The 20,775-nt window shown below is 45.3% G+C and overlaps 1 protein-coding gene across 1 annotated transcript in view; it reads right to left on the bottom strand.

The window, feature by feature from the left end:
* Positions 1-20,775, bottom strand: part of LTK (leukocyte receptor tyrosine kinase) — a 167,924-nt gene that overhangs the window by 95,178 nt on the left and 51,971 nt on the right. The window contains exon 2 of the mRNA XM_048853213.2: positions 15,576-15,689. Within this exon, the coding sequence (XP_048709170.1) occupies positions 15,576-15,689 (114 nt within the window). The remainder of the gene's footprint in view (positions 1-15,575; positions 15,690-20,775) is intronic.

Below are 20,775 nucleotides of genomic sequence, written 5' to 3'. Positions count from 1 at the left end.
GAGTCCATTCATACATTCTAAGGCCAGAAGTAACTATAGTGACCACATGTATGTATGTATATATGACATGTATGAATGTATATATGGTATGTATGACACAGGCCAGAGAACTTCCCCGAAATAATTCCTAGAACATATCTTTTAGAAAAACTACCTTAATTTAAAAATTGCCAGTAATGGAGAATCCACTGTGACCCGTGGTAAATTGTTCCAATGGTTAATTACTCTCACGGTTAAAAATTTATGCCTTATTTCCAGTCTGAAATTGTCTAGCTTCAACTTCTAGTCATTGGATCATGTTATACCTTTTGCTGCTAGACTGAAGAGCCTATTATCAAATATTTGTTCCCCATGTAGGTACTTATAGACAGTGATCAAGTCACCACTTGACCTTCTCTTTGTTAACCTAAATCAGGGGTGGCCAACCTGTGGCTCCAGAGCCACATGTGGTTCTTCAGAAGTTAATATGCGGCTCCTTGCATAGGCACCGACTCCGGGGCTGGAGCTACAGGCGCCAACTTTCCAATGTGCCAGGGGGTGCTCACTGCTCAACCGCTGGCTCTGCCACAGGCCCTGCCCCCACGCCACCCCTTCCCGTCCTCTCCCCTCAACCTGCAGTGCCTTTGCTCCACCCCACTCCCCCACAGAGCCTCCTCCATGCCACAAAACAGCTGATCGGGAGGGGGAGGCACTGATCAGCGGGGCTGCCAGTGGGCAGGAGGTGCTGGGAGTGGGGGGAGCTAATAGGGAGCTGCTGACATATTATTGTGGTTCTCTGGCAATGTACATTGGTAAATTCTGACTCCTTCTCAGGCTCAGGTTGGCCACCCCGATCTTAATAAACTGAGCTCCTGGCATATATCACAATAAAGCACATTTTCTAATCCTTTAATCATCCTCATGGCTCTTCTCTGAACCCTCTGCAATTTATCAACAAAATAGTCTGTGACATCTCAGGTAAAAAGGAACTGTCAGAGGGAAGAGAGGAAGCTGCCCATGGATAAGAATGATGGAGATTCTCCTACCTGATGTGGGGAAAAGGCCAACCTAGGGAGACAACCCTGGACCTCTTTGGCCGGTGTAAATCAGCATTCTTCCACTGAAGTCAGTGGAGCTAAACCAGTTTACACCTGTGGAGGATCTGGCCCACTTGTAAGTACAATCCTGAACAAGAGTGACATCCAGCATAGCAAAAGAATTGAAAGAGGATGGAAACAGACCCCTCACATTGTGGAACACAGAACTCAGGAATTTCTCAAATAGAAGAGCTGAGTGTATGAAACTCAGCGAGATGAGAGGTGTTATGTAAAGCCTCCACTCAATCCAGTAGAATGCGATTGTAAGATTTGTAACTTTTCAGTCATTGCTAGTATGATCATTAAGTTCTGTAACCTTTTGCAAACTTTGTAACTTTAGGTTTCAGAGTAGCAGCCGTGTTAGTCTGTATTCGCAAAAAGAAAAGGAGTACTTGTGGCACCTTAGAGACTAACAAATTTATATGAGCATAAGCTTTTGTGAGCTACAGCTCACCTCATCGGATGTATTCAGTGGATTGCTCAAATAAATTTGTTAGTCTCTAAGGTGCCACAAGTACTCCTTTTCTTTTTGTAACTTTAGTTATTGTTAGCATAGCCTTTTAAGTTTCGTAACTTTTGTGAGCTCTGTAACCTTTTCAGTTACCCTTTGTATGAACCTCTAAGCTTTGCAATATTCCAACACACGATCAGAGGGAGTGAGTGTGTGGGGGAGATAAGGGAGTGTGAACAAAGGAGTGTATGTGGGACGGGGCAGAGAGGAACTGCTAGGAGAAAAGAGCCCAGAGCCAGGAGCCAGGTGTGTCTAATGTAATCTGCCCTGAGAAGGCAATCATGGGGTGCTGTAAAGAAAAGAAGAACCTGGTATGCATGAAAGGAACAAGGTCTGGGAATACTTCTCAGTGACAGACACAGAAGGAAAACTCAGTGTACGTGACAGGAGCTACCCAGTTCCACCAAAAGGAAGAAGGCATGCATGCAAGCCCCCTGCTTCTTGACCTGCTTGCCGGCCAGGATCCGTGACCGCAGGCGGACACACCAAATCTACTATGCTTCAGCTTCTCAGCTTCCTCTGCTGTCTCCGGTAACTCTCCACCTGCGTGAGTGTGTGGGTGCATGAGGGTATGAATGCGTTGAATGTGTGCGGGGATGAATAAGATCCATCCCTTTTCTGTTTGATCCAATAGCGGCATTTAATAAAACCAATATAAGTGTAACCCTGGGTTGGTTTCTAGGGAAATTGAGGTAATATTAGTGGTGGAGAATGTGGTCAACCACCAATAGGGTACACTAGTGGAAAGGGGTGACACAGAGTAGAGAGCGCATGCGGTGCCTGCTCCCTCTTCCAGGTACACTAGAGGAAAGGGGTGACACGGAGTAGAGAGCTTGAGCGGTGCTTGCTGCCCCTTCCTGATTTGGGGCATGGTGCCGCTGTTTAGAAAGGGAAAGAGCCCCCCCACATCCACAATGGAGGGAAAAGTGGCAAAATTTCCCCTCCTCCTCCTCCGGGCACACTCCAAGGGGGTTGACCCATGGGTCCCAGGGTCGGTTTCATCAGGGGACGCCATGGTGGACATAGATAATACGTACCAGAAATATTGTGAGTTTTAACATCTGGATTCAAAGACTAAGGATCGGGCAGTGGCATGATTGTTGTGGCAAATGTGTTGTGCTTGGCAAACTGCTAAAGCTGATTATAATTCTGGAACTATGCAAGTGAGGCAGGAGTTGGAGCGAGTAAGGGTGGAAAGGGATATGTGGAAGGCACAAGAACAAGCGGCAGGGGCAAGTTGTCAGCAGCTAGAAACCTCCACTGTCAAGGCGATGGAGAGAGCTGAACAGGCGGAAGAAGAGAGGGAACAATCTAAGGAATTGGACGTCCAGGTGGAGTGTTTGTGGGGACTGGTGTTAGAGCAGGGGACCCGTCTGGGTGGGAGAGCAGCAGGATCCCCGGGATCAGGGACAAAGGCGCCACTCTGATATGATCCCAGAGACTGGGAAGGGACATCTGGTATGACCCAGACCCGGGATGGCTGCCAGATGGGCCGGGAGCTCAGCCAGCCCCAGTGGCAGCTGTGCAATGGTTAACTTTCCCAGCCCAGGGAGGGAGCCCCAGACCTGTAACTAGGGTGACTATGGAGGAAATAGCCTTGACCCCTGCAGAGATAACTTCTCTGGCTCAAGGGTTAGGGCCAGCCAAGGTGAGCACATTCTCGGAATGGGCATATCAGTTTCTGAGGGCGATAGAGGATCAGGGGAGGTTAAACACAGAGGAGGTTAGGAAGCTGTTGAGGACGGCATCCACAGTACTGGGGTGCGATATGAGAATCGCACTGCGGACGCAGGCAGCCAGATGGTGGCAGTCCCCATTTGCGCTGGTTTGCAATTTGGCTCAGAGAAAGGCACTGCAGGAGGTCAGCTGCCAGTATGCAGCAGGCTTCCCCGCTCTGGGGAAGGCCCCTGACATCTTTGTGGAGAGTTTGGTATTAGTGTGATTGTTAACTGGGCGGTATCCGGCCCGCCCAGGGGAGAGCGATCCCCAGGACCCTGTCCAAGATTGTGATTCCAATGGCCGAATTAAGGCTTATTGCAGCAATGTTGCCCAAAGATGTTCAGATGGCTATGGAAGTGTGGAGGCAGGGAGAGCCCCTAGACATATCACACCTTAAGGAAGCAGCACGCCAGACCACAAGAGCAGCCCCAGCGCCTCGACACAGGCGCCACCAATCAGACAGCAGTCAGCTCCGCATACAGTTGAGGATAGCCTTAAAGGATCAGGGGGAACCCATGGGCCAATGGGACAGGAAGCCCATGGAGTCCCTAGCACTCCATTGTATTCAGCTGGGGTTGAAGCTCCTGGAGCTGGGGGGCAATATTGGGGCCAAAAAAACAACCTCAGACTGGGGGGGGGCCCGACTCCCTGAGTACACTGGGAGAGGAAAGGGATGGACCTGGGTGGGACCTCTCCAGGTGGATTTGGGAGGAAGGTTGCATGTGCGCCTTCAGGTTGGGGGGCCATATGAGTGCCCTGAGATATCTGAACTGGATTTTGTGGTGCTGGTGGACACTGTTGTGGCTGTCTCACTGCTTCCCTGTCCCGTGCCGGGAGTACCAATCCAGGGAACCATTGAGATCCAGAGATTTGATGGCACCTTGGCGCAGGGACAAGTGTTGGGATGAATGGTCACCCGGGTGGGGAATCTTACCCGAAGATGGCCCTTGATTTATAGCCCCACAACCACAGAACCAATTTTGGGCATAGATTGCTTGCAAGAGGGAGGAATAGTGGTTGATGGTGCTAACAAAGGTTTATGGAGGACCCCAAAGAAAGACTCGACCCCTGAAGTAAGGAAGGGAGATACTGGATTGCTGACGCGTAGTATGTTGGGAGAGGCTGCAGTGACCAGGGATAGCAAGGAGGAATGGAGGAAGCGTTTTCCCCAGGCATGGGCGGCCCACAAGCTGGACTGCGGTAAATGGACTGGGGAACCAGTGAAAATAGAAGGACCAGCAGTCCCCCCACAGAAACAATGTCCTATCCCCGCTGCAGCATGTCAGGCTGTAGCAGAGACAGTTAGAGAGCTGGAAGGGCAGGGAGTAGTGAAAAGAACAACTTCCTCCTTTAAATCCCCCATATGGCCTGTGAGGAAAGCTGACGGGGTCTCATGGAGACTGTTGACTATCAGAGAGTCAATGTGATGACCCCCCAGCGGGTGCCAATAGTCGCAGGCATGACCCAGGTGTTGCAAGACATACCAAGGGAAGCTAAAAGATTTTCTGTATTGGATTTGTCTAACTGTTTCTTTGCTATTCCACTTGACGAAGGATCGCAGGACCGATTCACGTTCCATGTGGATGGGGTATAGTATTGCTTTACCCGTATACCCCAGGGATTTCATAGTGCCCCCGCTATTGCGCATAAGGTAGTGACCCAAATGTTAGAGCATCTCCCTCCAGGGGATAAGGGGTGGGTGGTCTCATATGTGGACGATATCCTGATTGGGAAGTGTGTCCATCGGGGACAGCTCAAGCATGTAGGGGGAACCACACCGACTCCATGTTCCTCTCTACGATAGCCTACGGTTTACAATGTTTAAGTCTTTTTCGCAGCTTCTGTTTTTCAGGGCACCAGAAAGAGCTGGTACCAGCTGAAGGACAACTGAAACATATCATGGTGCGTCGTCACGACAAACTTCTACGTTGTCTTATGTTCTGTGTTTTATGTTTGTCTTGTAGTGCTTGTCTCATTGCTAGCATTATGGTGTATGGGGTTTGGGAAAAGGGAAGATACCGCATTAGGCAGGGAACAGCAACAAACCATACTCACAGCCCCTTTTAACTCTAACTAGACCCCTCCCTCTCCTTACCCCTCTGCCTCCTGCCAAACTGTCAATCACACATCTATCCCCGTGGTGGCCACCTCTGTCCAAAAGCCTGTGATACATCAAGTTTGTAACTACCTCTTTACCGACGGTATGAATGCGTTGAATGTGTGCGTGTATGAATAAGATCTATCCCTTTTCTGTGTGATCCAATAGCGGCATTTAATAAAACCAATGTAAGTGTAACCCTGGGTTGGTTTCTAGGGAAATTGAGGTAACAAAAGGGTCTTGGAGCCTGGGTTCCAGCCTGAGCAGAAACATCCATACTGCTGCTCTAGCCAGCCCAAGCCCCACAAGCCCATGTCAATTGACCTGAGCTCTGAGCCTTGGTACCAGAGGCTTTTCTTTGTCATGTAGACATACCTTAAGGGTTGTAAAATGGACGTCCTTCAGAACAGTTTCACCACCCCTAAGATGAGGCGGGGAGAACCCCGACCGACTGGAACCCATAGAGCTCATTCACAGTACTGAGAGCAGCGCAGTATCCTGGCCAAGTCGTTTTTCATAATCAGCATATTATAAACCAGCAAAGAACTAATTCGCTGCTGCTTTATCAATCTGATACAAGGTCCCTGCAGGGACATCAGCTGCCTAATGCTCTCATTCACACATATGCACAGTGAGATGAACAAGTACTGCAGGCTAATATTCATTCAGGTGGTAATTATTATTATAGCATCTAGAGGCCTCAGGGGCTGTATATATTCTCTACTTCCCAATGAGGGACCCAGTCCAAGGAAGGAAGGACAATAGGAACCAGTCCCTAGGGAGAGAATTAAGGTTGGGGAAGTAACAGGGCCAGTCTTATGGACCGTAAGTGAAGGATGGGCAACAAAGAGCAGGGTAGAATTCAAGTTCGTTTGGTACTTTAAGGTGAGAATCTGCTAACTCTTCTTGTTGGTTTAAATTTCCAGCTGTATACAAACTAAGGTTTTCCTGTGGGAATTTACTTGACTAACAACATAAGAAATGCCATACAGGGCCAGATCAGTGGTCCACCTCGCCCAGTATCCTGTCTCCAACAGTGGCCAGTACCAGAGCTACAGATGGAGTGTACAAAAAAGGGAAGCTGGAGCGATTCATCCCTATCTTCTCCTCCCAGCTTCTGGCAGTCAGAGGTTTACGGTTGCCCAGAGCATGGGGTTGCATCCCTGACTGTTTTAATTAATATCCACTGATGGGCCTATCCTTCATAAACTTATCAAGCTCTTTTTTGAAGTCAGTTATACTTTTGGCCATCACCACATCCCATGGCAATGAGTTCCACAGGTTAACTGTGCATTGTGTGAAAAAGTACTTCCTTTTGTTTGTATTAAACCTGCAGCCTATTAATTTTATTGAGTGACCCCTGTTTTTTGTATCATGGGAAAGGGTGGATAACACTTCTCTATTCTCTTTATGCACACAATTCATGATTTTATAGCTCTGTATCATATCCCCTCTTATTTGTCTCTTTTCTAAGCTGAACAGCTCTAGTCTTTTTTGCCTCCCCTCATATGGAGGCCATCTATGCCCTTGATCTATGCCCTTCTCTAAACCTTTTCCAATTCCACTATACCCTTTTTGAGATGGGGCGATAAGAACTGGACACAAGGTATGGGTGCACCATGGATTTATAGAGTGACCTTATGATATTATTTTCTATCCTCTTCCTAATAGTTCCTAACATACTGTTAGACTTTTTGATCACTGCTGCACATTGAGCTGAAGTTTTCACAGAACTATCCGCAGTGACGTCAAGATCTCTTTCTTCAGTGTTAACAGCTAATTTAGAACCCATCATTATATATGTGTAGTTGGGATTATTTCTTCCAATGTGTATCGCTTTGTATTGATCAATGTTCAATTTCATCTGCCATTTTGTCACTCAGTCACCCAGTTTTCTGAGATCCCCCTGTAATGCTTCACAGTCAGCTTTGGACTTAACTATCTTGAATAACTGTATCATCTGCAAACTTTGCCACTTCATTATTCACTAGGGTGATCAGATGTCCCGATTTTATAGGGACAGTCCCAATATTGAGGCTTTTTCTTATATAGGTGCCTATTGCCCCCCCACCCTCTGTCCCAATTTTTCACACTTCCTATCTGATCACCCTACTATTCCCTCCTCTTTCCAGATTAGTAATGAACATCTTGAACAGCACAGGTCCCAGTAGAGATCCTTAGTAGACCCTGCTGTGTATCTCTCTCCATTGTGAAAACTGACCATTTTTTCTTATCCTTTGTTTCCTATCTTTTACGCATTACTGATCCATGAGACCTTCCTTCTTATCCCACAACTCCTTAGTTTCCCTAAGAGCCTTTGATGAGGGACATTGTCGAAAGCTTTCTGAAAATCAAAACACACTATATTGACCAGATCACCCTTATCCACATGCTTGTTGACAGCCACAAAGAATTCCATAGATTAGTGAGGTATTACTTCCCTTTACACAATCAGTGTTGACTCTTCCCACCAAAAATTGTGTTTATCTTTCTGTCTGATAATTTTGTTCTTTACTATAGTTTCTGCCAATCTGCCCAATACTGAAGTCAGGCTCATTGGCTTGTAATTGCCCTGATCGCTTCAGGAACCCTTTTTAAAAATTGGCATTATATAAGCTACCTTCCAGTCATCTGGTAAAGAGTCTTCTTTCAGTGATCATTTACATATTATAGTTAGTAGTTCTGCAATTTCACTTTTGAGTTCATTCAGAAATCTTGGGTCAATACTATCTGGCCCTGGTGACTTATTATTGTTTAATTTATCAATTTGTTCTAAAACCTCTTCTATTAACTTATCAGTTGGGGTAGTACTTCAGATTTGTCTCCCAAAAAGGATAGCTCTGTTATGGGTATCTCCCCCACATCCTCTGCAGCAAAGACTGATGCAAAGAATTCATTTAGCTTCTCTGCTATAGCCTTGTTTTCCTTGAGTGTTCCTTTAACACCTTGGTCATCTAGTCACCCCACTGCCTCTTTGGCAGGCTTCCTGCTTCCAACATACTTAAATTCTTACTGTTAGTTTTTGCATCTTTACAAAGTTGCTTCTCCAGTTTTTTTTGGCCTGCCTTATTACAGTTTTATACGTTTCCTGCCAGAGTTTGTGCACCTTCCTAGTATCCTCATTAGGATATGACTTCCAAATTTTAAAGGATTACTTTTTGTCTCTAACAGCCTCGACTACTCTGCCGTTTAGCTATGGTGGCATTGTTTTGATCCTCTTCTTGTCTTTTCTGATTTGGGGTATATACTTAGTCTGAACCTCTATCATGGTGTTTTTAAATAATCCCCATGCTGCTTTCAGGCATTTAACCCTTGTGAGAGCTCATTTTAATTTCCGCCTGACAAGAGTCCTAATTCTTGTATAGTTCCTCTTTTTAAAGTCTAATGCTACCGTGGTGGGTTTCTTTGGCATTTCCTCCGTATAACAATGTTATATTTAATTACATGATGGTCTAATTTAGGACTAAATCTCCCCTTGTGGGTTCCAGGACTAGCTACTTCAAGAAGCAATCATTTATGGTGTCTAGAAATTTTATCTCTGCATCACACCCTGAAGTGACATTTACCCGGTCAATAGGAGGATTGTTGAAATCCCCCATTATTAAGGCTGCGAGTCTGTCATGGAGGTCATGGATTCCTTGACTTTCCGGGACCTCCATGACTTCTGCAGTGGCCAGTGTGACTGGCCTGGGGGCCGCCCAAGCTGCTCAGGCAGCCTCCGGGCCAGCTGCACCGGCTGCTTCTGGGGCAATATTGGGCCACCATGCCCCTCCCACCTAGCAGCAGCAGGAGTTTGGGTGTGGGAGAGGGCTCAGGGCTGAGGCAGGGGGCTGGGCTCTGGGTGGCGCTTACCTTGGGGGGGGCTCCCTGGAAGCAGCTGGTATGTCCAGCCCCTAGGCGGAGGAGTGGCCAGGCAGCTTCATGCGCTGCCTCTGCCCGCAGGTGCTGCCCCTACCCGCAGGTGCTGCCCCTACCCGCAGGTGCTGCCCCCGCAGCTCCCAGCCAATGGGAGCTGTGGAGCGGGTGCTCTGGGCAGTGGCAGCGCATGGAGCCACCTGGCCACCCCTCCACCTAGGGGCCGCAGAAACATGCCGGCTGCCTCCAGGAACCGGGTAGGGAGCCTGCCAGCCCCCATTCCTCCCAGCACCAGCAGAGGTCCTGGGCCACCCACTGGCCCCCACCCCCCAGCACCTGCAGTGCCCCTGGGCAGCCCTCCCCACCCCCAGAGCACCCAAGTTTTAGTCAGGGATTAAAGTACAAGTCATTGACAGGTCACGGGCTGTGAATTTTTGTTTACTGCCCGTGATCTGTCCATGACTTTTGCTAAAAATACCCATGACTAAAATGTAGCCTCAGCCATTATTATTGTGCTTTCTGAATTTGTAGCCTCTCTAATCTCCCTGAGCATTTCATAGTCACTGTCACCATCCTGGTCAGGTGGTTGGTAGTATATTCCTCTGGCTATACTCATATTATTCAAGTATGGAATTTCTATCCCCAGAGATTCTATGGTACAGTTTGTTTCATGTAAGATTTTTTAAATTATTTGTCTCTATGCTTTCTTTAATGCCACTCCTCCACCTCCGTGACCTACTCGGTCATTCCTATATATTTTATACTGTGTATTACCGTGTCCCATTGATTATCCTTACTTCTCCACATTTCCGTGATACCTATTATATCAAAATCCTCATATAATTCCGGTTCACCCATTCATCCATCTTAGTATTAAGACTTCTAGCATTTATATAGAAGCACTAGTCAATATTCAGTTGCTTGCCTTCAAGTGTTCTATTTAAATGGGACTCTATTTTGTTTGTTTATTCCTCACTAGTTTTTACCTGTACTTTACCAACTTCATTCCTATCCTCTTTACTAGAATATTGAGTTCCCCATTGACAAAATTCATCCCTAAGGGACTTCTCCACACCTGTTGGCTTTTCCCCACTACTTGCCACCTACTTGTCACTGTGGAAGAGGTTATTATTTCTACTATAATATCCTGAGTAGATAAGTATAAGTAATTTGTAATTACATTAAAAATATAATTATCACAGTAGGTAAACTCAGGAAAAATACAGAATATAAATATGTAGTTCTTTGTCCTAGTAGTTCTGGCCAGGTTATGAACCCCGTATTCACCCAGACTGGTGAGCAGTTTGCTCATATGAGAACACTCATTGAAATCTGAAGGACTATTCATGCCAGTGACTGCTCACCTACATGAGGTAAGAGAGTTTATAATGTGTCCCTATTGTTATTATAAGTAAATATTTATATCTGGTAGCACCCAAACAGGGCCAGAAAACACAATCACTATGTCTGCAGTGCTACAGTTGAACATTGGAGATAGCAAACTGAAGTCTGAGTAGCAAAAATGCCAAACAATTTTCCATAAAGTTTATTTAAAAATAAATATTTATGGAAAATTATTGCATTTTAAAATATCTTACCAAGTCTTGAACTTGTAGTTACAGATATTAGAGCAATGTATTTCTAACTCCTTGAATATACAGCCACATAGCAAACTGCTCCACTAATAAAGTAAATACAACAACTACTTTCACAGTGACAAGCAGATGATTTCCCCACTTGCTCCAGGTGTACAAAGCTGGATGGAGTCCCATCACTTCTAGGTTGGGAGGGTTCTGATGTCTGGGAGAGGAGTAACAAGCTTTACTACAGAATGGAAAATTGTGAGGGGTTGACATCTGGAAAGAGATATCAAGGGCTTATTGGGGAAGGGCAGTCTGAGCTGTGGCATGAAGGGAAATGGTCGGCAATTGGAAGGGGATGGCTAGGGCCATTTACAGAGCAAGGAAGTGTTGGGTGCACATCAGATAGTCTGAGTATGAGGGAATATCTGTCCCAGGTTAAATGTGCATCTGCTCCTCAGGTGGCACATGACAGTGGAGGCTGGGATGCGACTCTTTGACTAGTACCTTATAGTTGGGATGGGATTTGGGGAACCATTCCTGGGACAAGAGCAGGGACTATTTCATCTATGTGGATCTTCTTTTTCCACAGACCAGGGGATGGGGAGCCAGAGCCCTGTACATGGGGATTATAAATTCTGAACTTTGTGTTTTAGACACTAAGGGGAACATTTCACAAGCTTAGGACTTGGTTTTTATGAACTGGTTTTCTTCCACCTTGTCAAAGGCTCATTTTCTTCTTGGGGACTAAGGGCAGTCCTGCTCCCATTGAGTCGATGGACGGTCCCTTCTAGCCCTACATTTCCATGATTCTATGGCTACATAGCATATGCCTGCCTCCCTGACTACACCAGTTATGCAGGTAGTTGGTGAAGCGTGCAAAGAGATAATATGAAGTATGAGCATTGCTTGCCAGACAATCAATCATCTATCCACGTGCTTACATGGCCCCATCTCTGTTGTATTTGTGCAACTCCCAAGGATTCAAAATAGAAATAATAATCTCTCTTTTTTTCCTTCCCAGCCAATAAAAGAGGTAGATAAAATTGATTAATTTATAGGATTTGGTGGCTTTGTTTATATTTGCTAACCATATCCCACTATTTGTTATGGAAACTCGTGTTCAGGTGAAGTAAGCAAACTGTCTTCCCTGAAAGAAATTCATATGATAAATGAGTTATGCAAGCTGGGACCAAGTTTACTGATTTGAAAAAAAAATACAGAGCTCTTTTTGATATGTACAGTTGCTGAGTGTTTTATTAATTATGACACCCAATTGAAATCAAGAGGAGAACTCTTTTTGGACGACCAACTGGATAGTGCATGATGCAAATTTTGTTGAATGGATGCATTAATTCAATATTTCTGTTTATGTCTGAGAAACTGTGGGGTGGGAAAGGAGGGAGCATAAACTAAAGAGGAATTATTGTAATGCTATTGAAATAAAAATATGGTTCCCTTTAAGGCTGAACAAATCCAGTTTTCTCCCTCATTGCCAAAAACTGCTCCTCCTCTGTGAGGGATCTCATGATTCATAGATATTTAGGTCAGAAGGGACCATTATGATCATCGAGTCTTACTTCCTGCACAATGCAGGCCACAGAATTTCACCCACCACTCCTGCAAAAAACCTCTCACCTATGTCTGTGCTATTGAAGTCCTCAAATCGTGATTTAAAGACTTCAAGGAGCAGAGAATCCTCCAGCAAGTGACCTGTGCCCCATGCTACAGAGGAAGATGAAAAACCTCCAGGGCCTCTTCCAATCTGCCCTGGAGGAAAATTCCTTCCCAACCCCAAATATGGCGATCAGCTAAACCCTGAGCATATGGGCAAGATTCATCAGCCAGATACTACAGAAAATTCTTTCCTGGGTAACTCAGATCCCACCCCATCTAATATCCCATCACAGGCTATTGGGCCTATTTACCATGAATATTTAATTACCAAAACTGTGTTATCCCATCATACTATCTCCTCCATAAACTTATTGAGTTTAATCTTAAAGCCAGATAGATCTTTTGCCCCCACTGCTTCCCTTGGAAGGCTGTTCCAAAACTTCACTCCTCTGATGGTTAGAAACCTGCGTCTAATTTCTAGTCTAAATTTCCTGGTGGCCAGTTTATAACCATTTGTTCTTGTGTCCACATTGGTACTGAGCTTAAATAATTCCTCTCCCTCTCCTGTATTTATCCCTCCGATATATTTATAGAGAGCAATCATATCTCCCCTCAACCTTCTTTTAGTTAGGCTAAACAAGCCAAGCTCTTTGAGTCTCCTTTCATAAGACAGGTTTTCCATTCCTCGGATCATCCTAGTAGCCCTTCTCTGTACCTGTTCCCATTTGAATTCATCCTTCTTAAACACGGAAGAGCAGAACTGCACACAGTATTCCAGGTGAGGTCTCACCAGTGCCTTGTATAACGGTACTAAAACCTCCTTATCCCTACTGGAAATACCCCTCCTGATGCATCCCAAGACCGCATTAGCTTTTTTCACAGCCATATCACATTGGCAGCTCATAGTCATCCTATGATCAACCAATACTCCAAGATCCTTCTCCTCCTCCGTTACTTCTAATTGATGTGTCCCCAGCTTATAACTAAAATTCTTGTTATTAATCCCTAAATGCATGACCTTACACTTCTCACTATTAAATTTCATCCTATTACTATTACTCCAGTTTACAAGGTCATCCAGATCCTCCTGTAGGATATCCCTATCCTTCTCTAAATTGGCAATACCTCCCAGCTTTGTATCATCCGCAAACTTTATTAGCACACTCCCACTTTTTGTGCCGAGGTCAGTAATAAAAAGATTAAATAAGATTGGTCCCAAAAACGATCCTTGAGGAACTCCATTGGTAACCTCCCTCCAGCCTGACAGTTCACCTTTCAGTAGGACCCGTTGTAGTCTCCCCTTTACCAATTCCTTATCCACCTTTCAATTTTCCTATTGATCCCCATCTTATCCAATTTAACTAATAATTCCCCATGTGGCACCATATCAAACGCCTTACTGAAATCTAGGTAAATTAGATTCACTGCGTTTCCTTTGTCTAAAAAAATCAGTTACTTTCTCAAAGAAGGAGATCAGGTTGGTTTGGCATGATCTACCTTTTGTAAAACCATGTTGTATTTTGTCCCATTTACCATTGATTTCAATGTCCTTAACTACCTTCTCCTTCAAATTTTTTTCCAAGACCTTGCATACTACAGATGTCAAACTAACAGGCCTATAGTTAACCGGATCACTTTTTTCCACTTTCTTAAAAATAGAAACTATGTTAGCAATTCTCCAATCATATGGTACAACCCCTGAGTTTACAGATTCATTAAAAATTCTTGCTAATGGGCTTGCAATTTCATGTGCCAATTCCTTTAATATTCTTGGATGAATATTATCTAGCCTCCTGATTTAGTCCCATTAAGCTGTTTGAGTTTCTCTTCTACCTCAGATATGGTAATATCTACCTCCATATCCTCATTCCCATTTGTCATGCTACCATTATCCCTAAGATCCTGATAAAAGGGCCTCTCCACTGTCCTCCTCCCACTTGCTTTCCAGGACATTGGGTTGGGTTTTATTACAATGGGGAGTTAATGACAGCTAATTGTTCACCTTCTTCTAGGCATTTCACATCCTGGAACAGTTTCAAAAACTGCTGAATGCACAAGGAATACATACAAAAAGAATGAAGGGAAACAATTTAAAATAGAAGGCAAAAATATGGAAAAATTGCCCCAATCACCACAAGAGGAAATTTTAGTTGCCATGGAACTGCAATGAAGACACGTACTCCATAGGATTCCAGCCAGCACAGACACACCACTTCAGGGAGGAATTCCACACTGTAAGATTCCTAGGTGACATTGACAGGGTAGTGCCATGAGGATGTTCTCACTGCAGGAGGCCAACTCCTAGCTGGCCCTTCAGGGCACTCACACTATTGCATAAGAGAATAACTTCTCTGGTATGTGAACAGTAACAATACACTTATCCTGCTCTAACGGAAAGGGTCCCCTATCAGAAATTGCCTCATGTAGTAGCCTTCCCCCTTTGCTCTTTCCTTAAGCAGAGCTATGGTGGGAGTGCAGACAAGAAAGGACAGCGTTCCTGAAGCCTTGTGGGTATTGAACTGTGCACACGCTCCACACATGTACAGAATCCTCCAAGAGTACCACAGCTTTGTACAGTTATCTACCTTTCTAGCAGTGCTTGGCTCATTCTCTCAGCCCTTCACAAATGTGGGCACTCATCCAACTACTCCTGGTACCACAGGAAGCCCAATTCATCCTACCTTCCTTGCAGCTACTCACTCAGTCCTGTTCAGTTTTTGCAGACAGATGGGAGAAAGAATTTCCTTTGAAAATAACTTCACTCTGTATTACTGCCATGGAATTTATTTTCTATTTGCTGAGGAAACAGTTCCATTAATTAGCATTTGCTTCAGGGACTCTACATATTCTAGTGATTGTTTTCATAGTGTGTTGATGGAGAAGACTTTTTGTTCTGGGCTTCCCACCACAGAAATGGAGACAGTGCCTTAAGGCTACACTAGCTTGTTTGAGTCCGTTCCATTCATCCTATGAAAGCCAGCAGCTTGGCTTTCTGGTAACCAGACACACACATGGAGATGGGAGGCTTCTGATTATCAAGGAGGGCAGCTCATCCCCTCTGTTCGGTGTGGGTCCTGCTTATGAGATAGGAAGGACTAAAGGGACAGGAGTTGTAGTACCTGGACTGGAAGACTGATCAGATGACACCATCACATTTTTGCCTTGAGACAGTCTGGGAGGGGGACTCAGTAAAGAAGGGTTTTTCTCATATAATCCAGAGCAGGACACAGCAACTGTAACAAAACAATAAAGAATGGGGAACGTTTAATGTTTATATATATTGATCCAGGCTTAAAATTCTCAATTCCATTACAATAGGAACATCCACCCAGCATAACCCATTTTAGTGCAGTATATCGCACCAAAATCTGCCCTCATCCTACAGTTGCAATACAGTGCTCCTCCAATGAGGTCTTCATTATAGCAGTATGGCTCCCAGAGATGCACACACTATAGCAACATAACTCAACTAATGATGTCCTCTTTAGTACAGATATATTCTGCCCAGCTATGCCCTTGTTATTGCAACATACCCTTCAAAGATGCCCTTGCTGTAACAATATACCCCCAAAGTGCCCATGCAACAGCAATATACTCATCCAATGATACCCTCCTTATAGTGTAGCCATCTATTTGCCTAGTGATGTTTTGGGTGTGTTTCTATACACAGGAGGAATATATAATTTTAGAAGTGGCTGGAAATGAGAAAGTGGAGGCAACATCATCTACCCACCAGCAACCCTTGAGTCACCAGTCATGAGTGAATGCTTTGCAGTTCACAGTCTGAGACCTACTATTCCAAAACATTTGTAAAATAGTTTTACTGTGACATGTGACATACAGAATACATGACAGGATGGTATAAACGCTTTATGAGCATTCATTTGGGACCTGCATAACTTACCTCATGGGTTCACCATGCATTAACGGTGCCATGCTGATAAAACCTTTACACCACTGTACAAATCCAGAGTCTCTCTTTATTGCCTTTCACAAAGGCTGAGATTTTCAAAGTAGCCGAAACCAAACAATGTTCTTGTATTTGCCAGATGCCAATTTTAACTGATGTCCTAGTTGTAGGTGCTCTCCATTCTCCAGTGAAAATGGTGTTATATTGATTCATATTAGTAATTCCCTTGTACTATGTCTATTTGAGGGATGTCTTTGTTATCTATAGCCACCACAGTAATGACTCTTCCTTTTGCTCCTTGCTTGGACTGCATTTTTTATTCACATCAAATTTTAGGCAGATTTATGGGAGTGGGCTTTGGTAATTGTGGCGAAAAGACCAAGTCTTAGAACATGTCGAAGGACATAAGAATTATTCTGTACCCTGAATAACCCTCATTTCCCATGTTTTAGAGGAAATAACAAAAACACCATGGTAAAAGTGACCTGTTTTGAGCAGAGGTGTTGTCCTACTGGATCAAATTCTTGTCATACTAGAGATGACCCTTAGTCTCCATCATCCACCAGGGAATGCTTTGCAGTCCATACTGTGACAGTTTCGAATAGAGGAGCTCTCATACTGCAGCCAACCCTTGTCATAAAGGAGGTAGAGCCTTGGTCTCCACAAACCACAGCCAAAGATCTCATGATTTTCATGCTACGACCAAAATATACAAGGACCTTGATGCTTTATGATCTGAGCCTGTGATACGTGATAAAGAATTATCAGGAGGAATGTCTAGAGCACAAAGAAGAGAACATTCCCCAAACACTGGAATGCGGTTGGGGAGTCAGAGAAGCCGAAGGGCTTAACCAGGTACTCCTAGTGGCCATGAATGGAACAGAAGGATGTCTTCCACTTGTCATCCTCCCAGACGTAGATCAAGTTGTACGCATCCTGCAGGTCAAGATTGGTGAAGACCTTTGCTATGCCAACCCATTCTAGGAGCTCATTGATCAGTGGAAGAGGATACTTGTTCTTCATGGTAGTATTATTCAGGGCATGATACTCAACACAGAGGAGCAGTGTCCCATCTTTCTGTTGAAGAGACAGGATGGAGGCTCCTGCAGGGGATTTGGCAGGCTGGATGAAGTTCTTAGCCAGATTTTCATCCTGGTAATCTCACAGGGCCTTGAGCTCAGGTTCCAATAAAGGGTAAATGTGCCCAAAAGGGATATTTGTCCATGGCTGGAGGTCTACAGGGCAGTTGTAGGTTGGTGTGGGGGTAGGACATTGGCCTTCCTTTTATCAAAGACATCTGCAAGCCACTATACTGGTTCATCAATTCCAGCCAAGTATTGTTTGAAGCTGAGGTAGTATTGAGGAGGAAGGATGCCTTTCCAGGGCTGGGGTTTCATCTTCTCCCTGCTGGGTCTTCCTAGGCATTGCAGCCATCAAAACCCAGAGTTGAACCATACCTCCCACATCAACCACGATATGTTTGAATTGTGGAGGGTGAACCAGGGGAGGTCCAATCTTATCCGAAAGTGCAGCAAAAGGATCAGGTAGAATTGCATAGTTTCCTGGTGGTCTCTAGTCCCGACCTGGAAAGGGGCTTTCTCATAGGAGACTGTCCCAGGAGGTCAGCATACTGCTGTGAGTGGTCTCTGCCTGATCTGGCACAAGCTTCCTCTGAATGGGCAACTGACTGACTCAAGCAAAGGCCAAGTCTCTAAATTTGCCAGACACCCCCGAGTCAATCAATGCAAGTGAAATACAACTTCCTTTGGGTGTGGCACAGGCCCAGAGCTGGAGAGGGAACCTGCAGATCTGGTTGGCAGGGCTCCACCTGTGCTGGGGCACATGTAGGCAGCAGAGGGGATCTGTTTGGAAAGCTTGCTTCTAATAAAACACAACATTACAGCTGATGAGGATTGCTTCTGCCTTTGTCTAGCCCATTTTGAAGTCTTTATGTTGAAAAAAGGACTCCAATGTCAGCACCATTTTTTATTTTTTGATTCACTCTGGAGAGTCAACTATTCACTGGCACCAGTGGATTGCTTGCAAGATATCAACAACGATAACTTTCTTTCTTCAGAGAAGTTATTCTTCTGCGATGTTTAAGAGCTGATGGACAAAGGACATGTTATACCTAACTTGCTGTACTAGATGCTCTACCTGATTCTACGGGCCATGGGTGAAATTCTTGTAAGTACCTAAGGGAGTTAGGCGTGCATCTCCCTTTGAAAGTCAATGGGAATTGGGTGCCTAAATCTCTAAAGCACGTTTGAAAAATCTGACCCTTTGATAAGTAGTTTTTTGGTCTTTGATCCTCTAGTGATAACTGAAAACTTCCCTAAATTTGCCAGGTAGTGTGGAAACGGGGATTTCCTTTTGGATGGTAAAAAGGATATTTCTGTGGCCACAGAGTTAGGACATAAGCAGAGGGCAGCAAAACGGCACACAACTCTAATACCACACTGTAGATAGACAGCAGCAACCTGCCAGTGCAGACATTTCTCTCAGGTTGCAACTCTGACTCTCAGGAGTTACTTGTGTACACAGTAGAGGGAGGCTAAGATCCACTTCCCTGGAAAGAGAAAAGGCTAGTACCCAGCCAAAACACCCATTCAGTCCTTGGCTTCTCTGTAGAGACTGCCAATACAAACTAGGAACTATACTGAGGCCACCATGTCATTTCACGATCAAATACATGAGTTTCAGATGGTAATGGGATTTGAACCTTGAGTTGAAAGATCCCATCTCTGCTTGATCATCTGGGTGCAAGGATGGCCGCAGCATCGGCAACAGCAAGCGGCATTGGTTAACGAACCCTCAAAACTTGTGGTGATTGTCATCAAACCACTCTGGCAAGGGGATTTTCAGACCATGCTCCAGGGCTGCCACCATGGGTGGGCTCAAGGGTCCTGGAGATGTCTGGACCTGCACTCGGAGAGAAGCGTTCTATAACTGCAGCTGGGCAATTTGATTCTGGAGGCCCTGGAGTAGGGACGTCGTCTCTGGGACTGCAGCACCCAGGTGCTCAATCGAGGCCAGTAGGGTCTGATACAGTGGAGTCTGTGCAAACTGTCAGCTGCTGGTTCCAAGCAGTCAGGCCTGGTGGTCGGAGAGGAAGTTGAAGCCAGGTGGTCAGAGTCCACAGATAAGCCAAATTAGTACCATAGCTGAAGTCCAGATGCAGGCCAAGGGTCAAAGCTGGGTGATCAGAGTCCATGGGGTCTAGGGGTCAGGAGGCAGATGCAGGTCTGAAGCAAGGTCAGAACAGGGTACGGGCAAGGCTGGAATAGGAGGAACAACCGGCTGGCAGTCTAGAGAGACTGTTGCCTGGTGCCTTGCAGTGTGGGTTCCTGGCTGGGTAGTGCTGTTGCGCAGACTAATTTGCAACTCTGGAGGGGTTGGGGAAATACCTGAGCCTGGGGTCATCTGACCCAAGCTCTGCTCAGGGATAGGCTGCTGCCACATGCCTGAGGGCTGAGTCACTGCAGGCCCTTTTGCAAGGGTGGGTCATGGCAGCTGAGTGAACAGCACTGATCTGGCTGTGGGTTTGCCTCACAGCCTGCAGGGAACACCAGAGGCACCAATTTAAGTGAAATGAAACAGGGCAGGAAGGTGAGAAGAGAGGAAATTTATGAAAATTCTTTATAGAAGTAAAATCTCCCTCTAAAGAACCTATAAGAAGAAACAAACAATAGAGTAAATGTAATAATACTCCACTATCAGCATAAATACAAAGGAACTTTCAGCACTGACACAAATTCATCATCTCTGCTATAATAAAGCACAGTATCCAGGATTATTCGCTACTAAGAAACAACTCAATTTCCTCCATTTTCTTAAAGCAAAAGCCTTTAGGGACTGTAACAGGGCCTCCTTGCTCCTGTTTCTGTCTCAGTTGACAAACCACACGGAAACCCTTGCTGGTCCAAAACCTTATTTATTGTAACCCTTCTGCCCGTCAGAGTTGGCAGCAACAAGGGCTGGGTTCAGTATCTAGGGGTTCCGTTTCAATAACGCAATGCAAAACCGGCTCAAGCCCCCCCCAGTGACCTGGGACAAATACATACCACCCTCCTGGGCGCCTCTAAGAAGCAATACTTCCCCTCTCGCAAGCACAGAGTCTGAGTGTAGCAAAAGCCTTTTAATAAAGGAGGGAAACAATGTGGCATTTTGTTGGGGAAACACCACAAACAGGATTTATAACACAAACCATGAGCAAAAGACCCACCCCCAAGTAAGTTTGGCAGTGTCCTTTTCCTCTCAGGGTCTTAAGTCCAACAACCCAAAAGTCACCCCTCCCACAGTTGCTCTCCTTGGTCAGCACAGCCCCAGAGTTCAGAAGTTCATCTGCAGAGTTTACCTCCCAGCCTGGGTGGAAGTGGGGGGAAGGTATGGAGAGCATCTTACATGCT

The sequence above is a fragment of the Caretta caretta genome, chromosome 6 (assembly GCF_965140235.1).
Source record: "Caretta caretta isolate rCarCar2 chromosome 6, rCarCar1.hap1, whole genome shotgun sequence".
Classification (NCBI taxonomy): domain Eukaryota; kingdom Metazoa; phylum Chordata; order Testudines; family Cheloniidae; genus Caretta; species Caretta caretta.
This window is presented reverse-complemented; position numbering and strand designations above follow the sequence as displayed.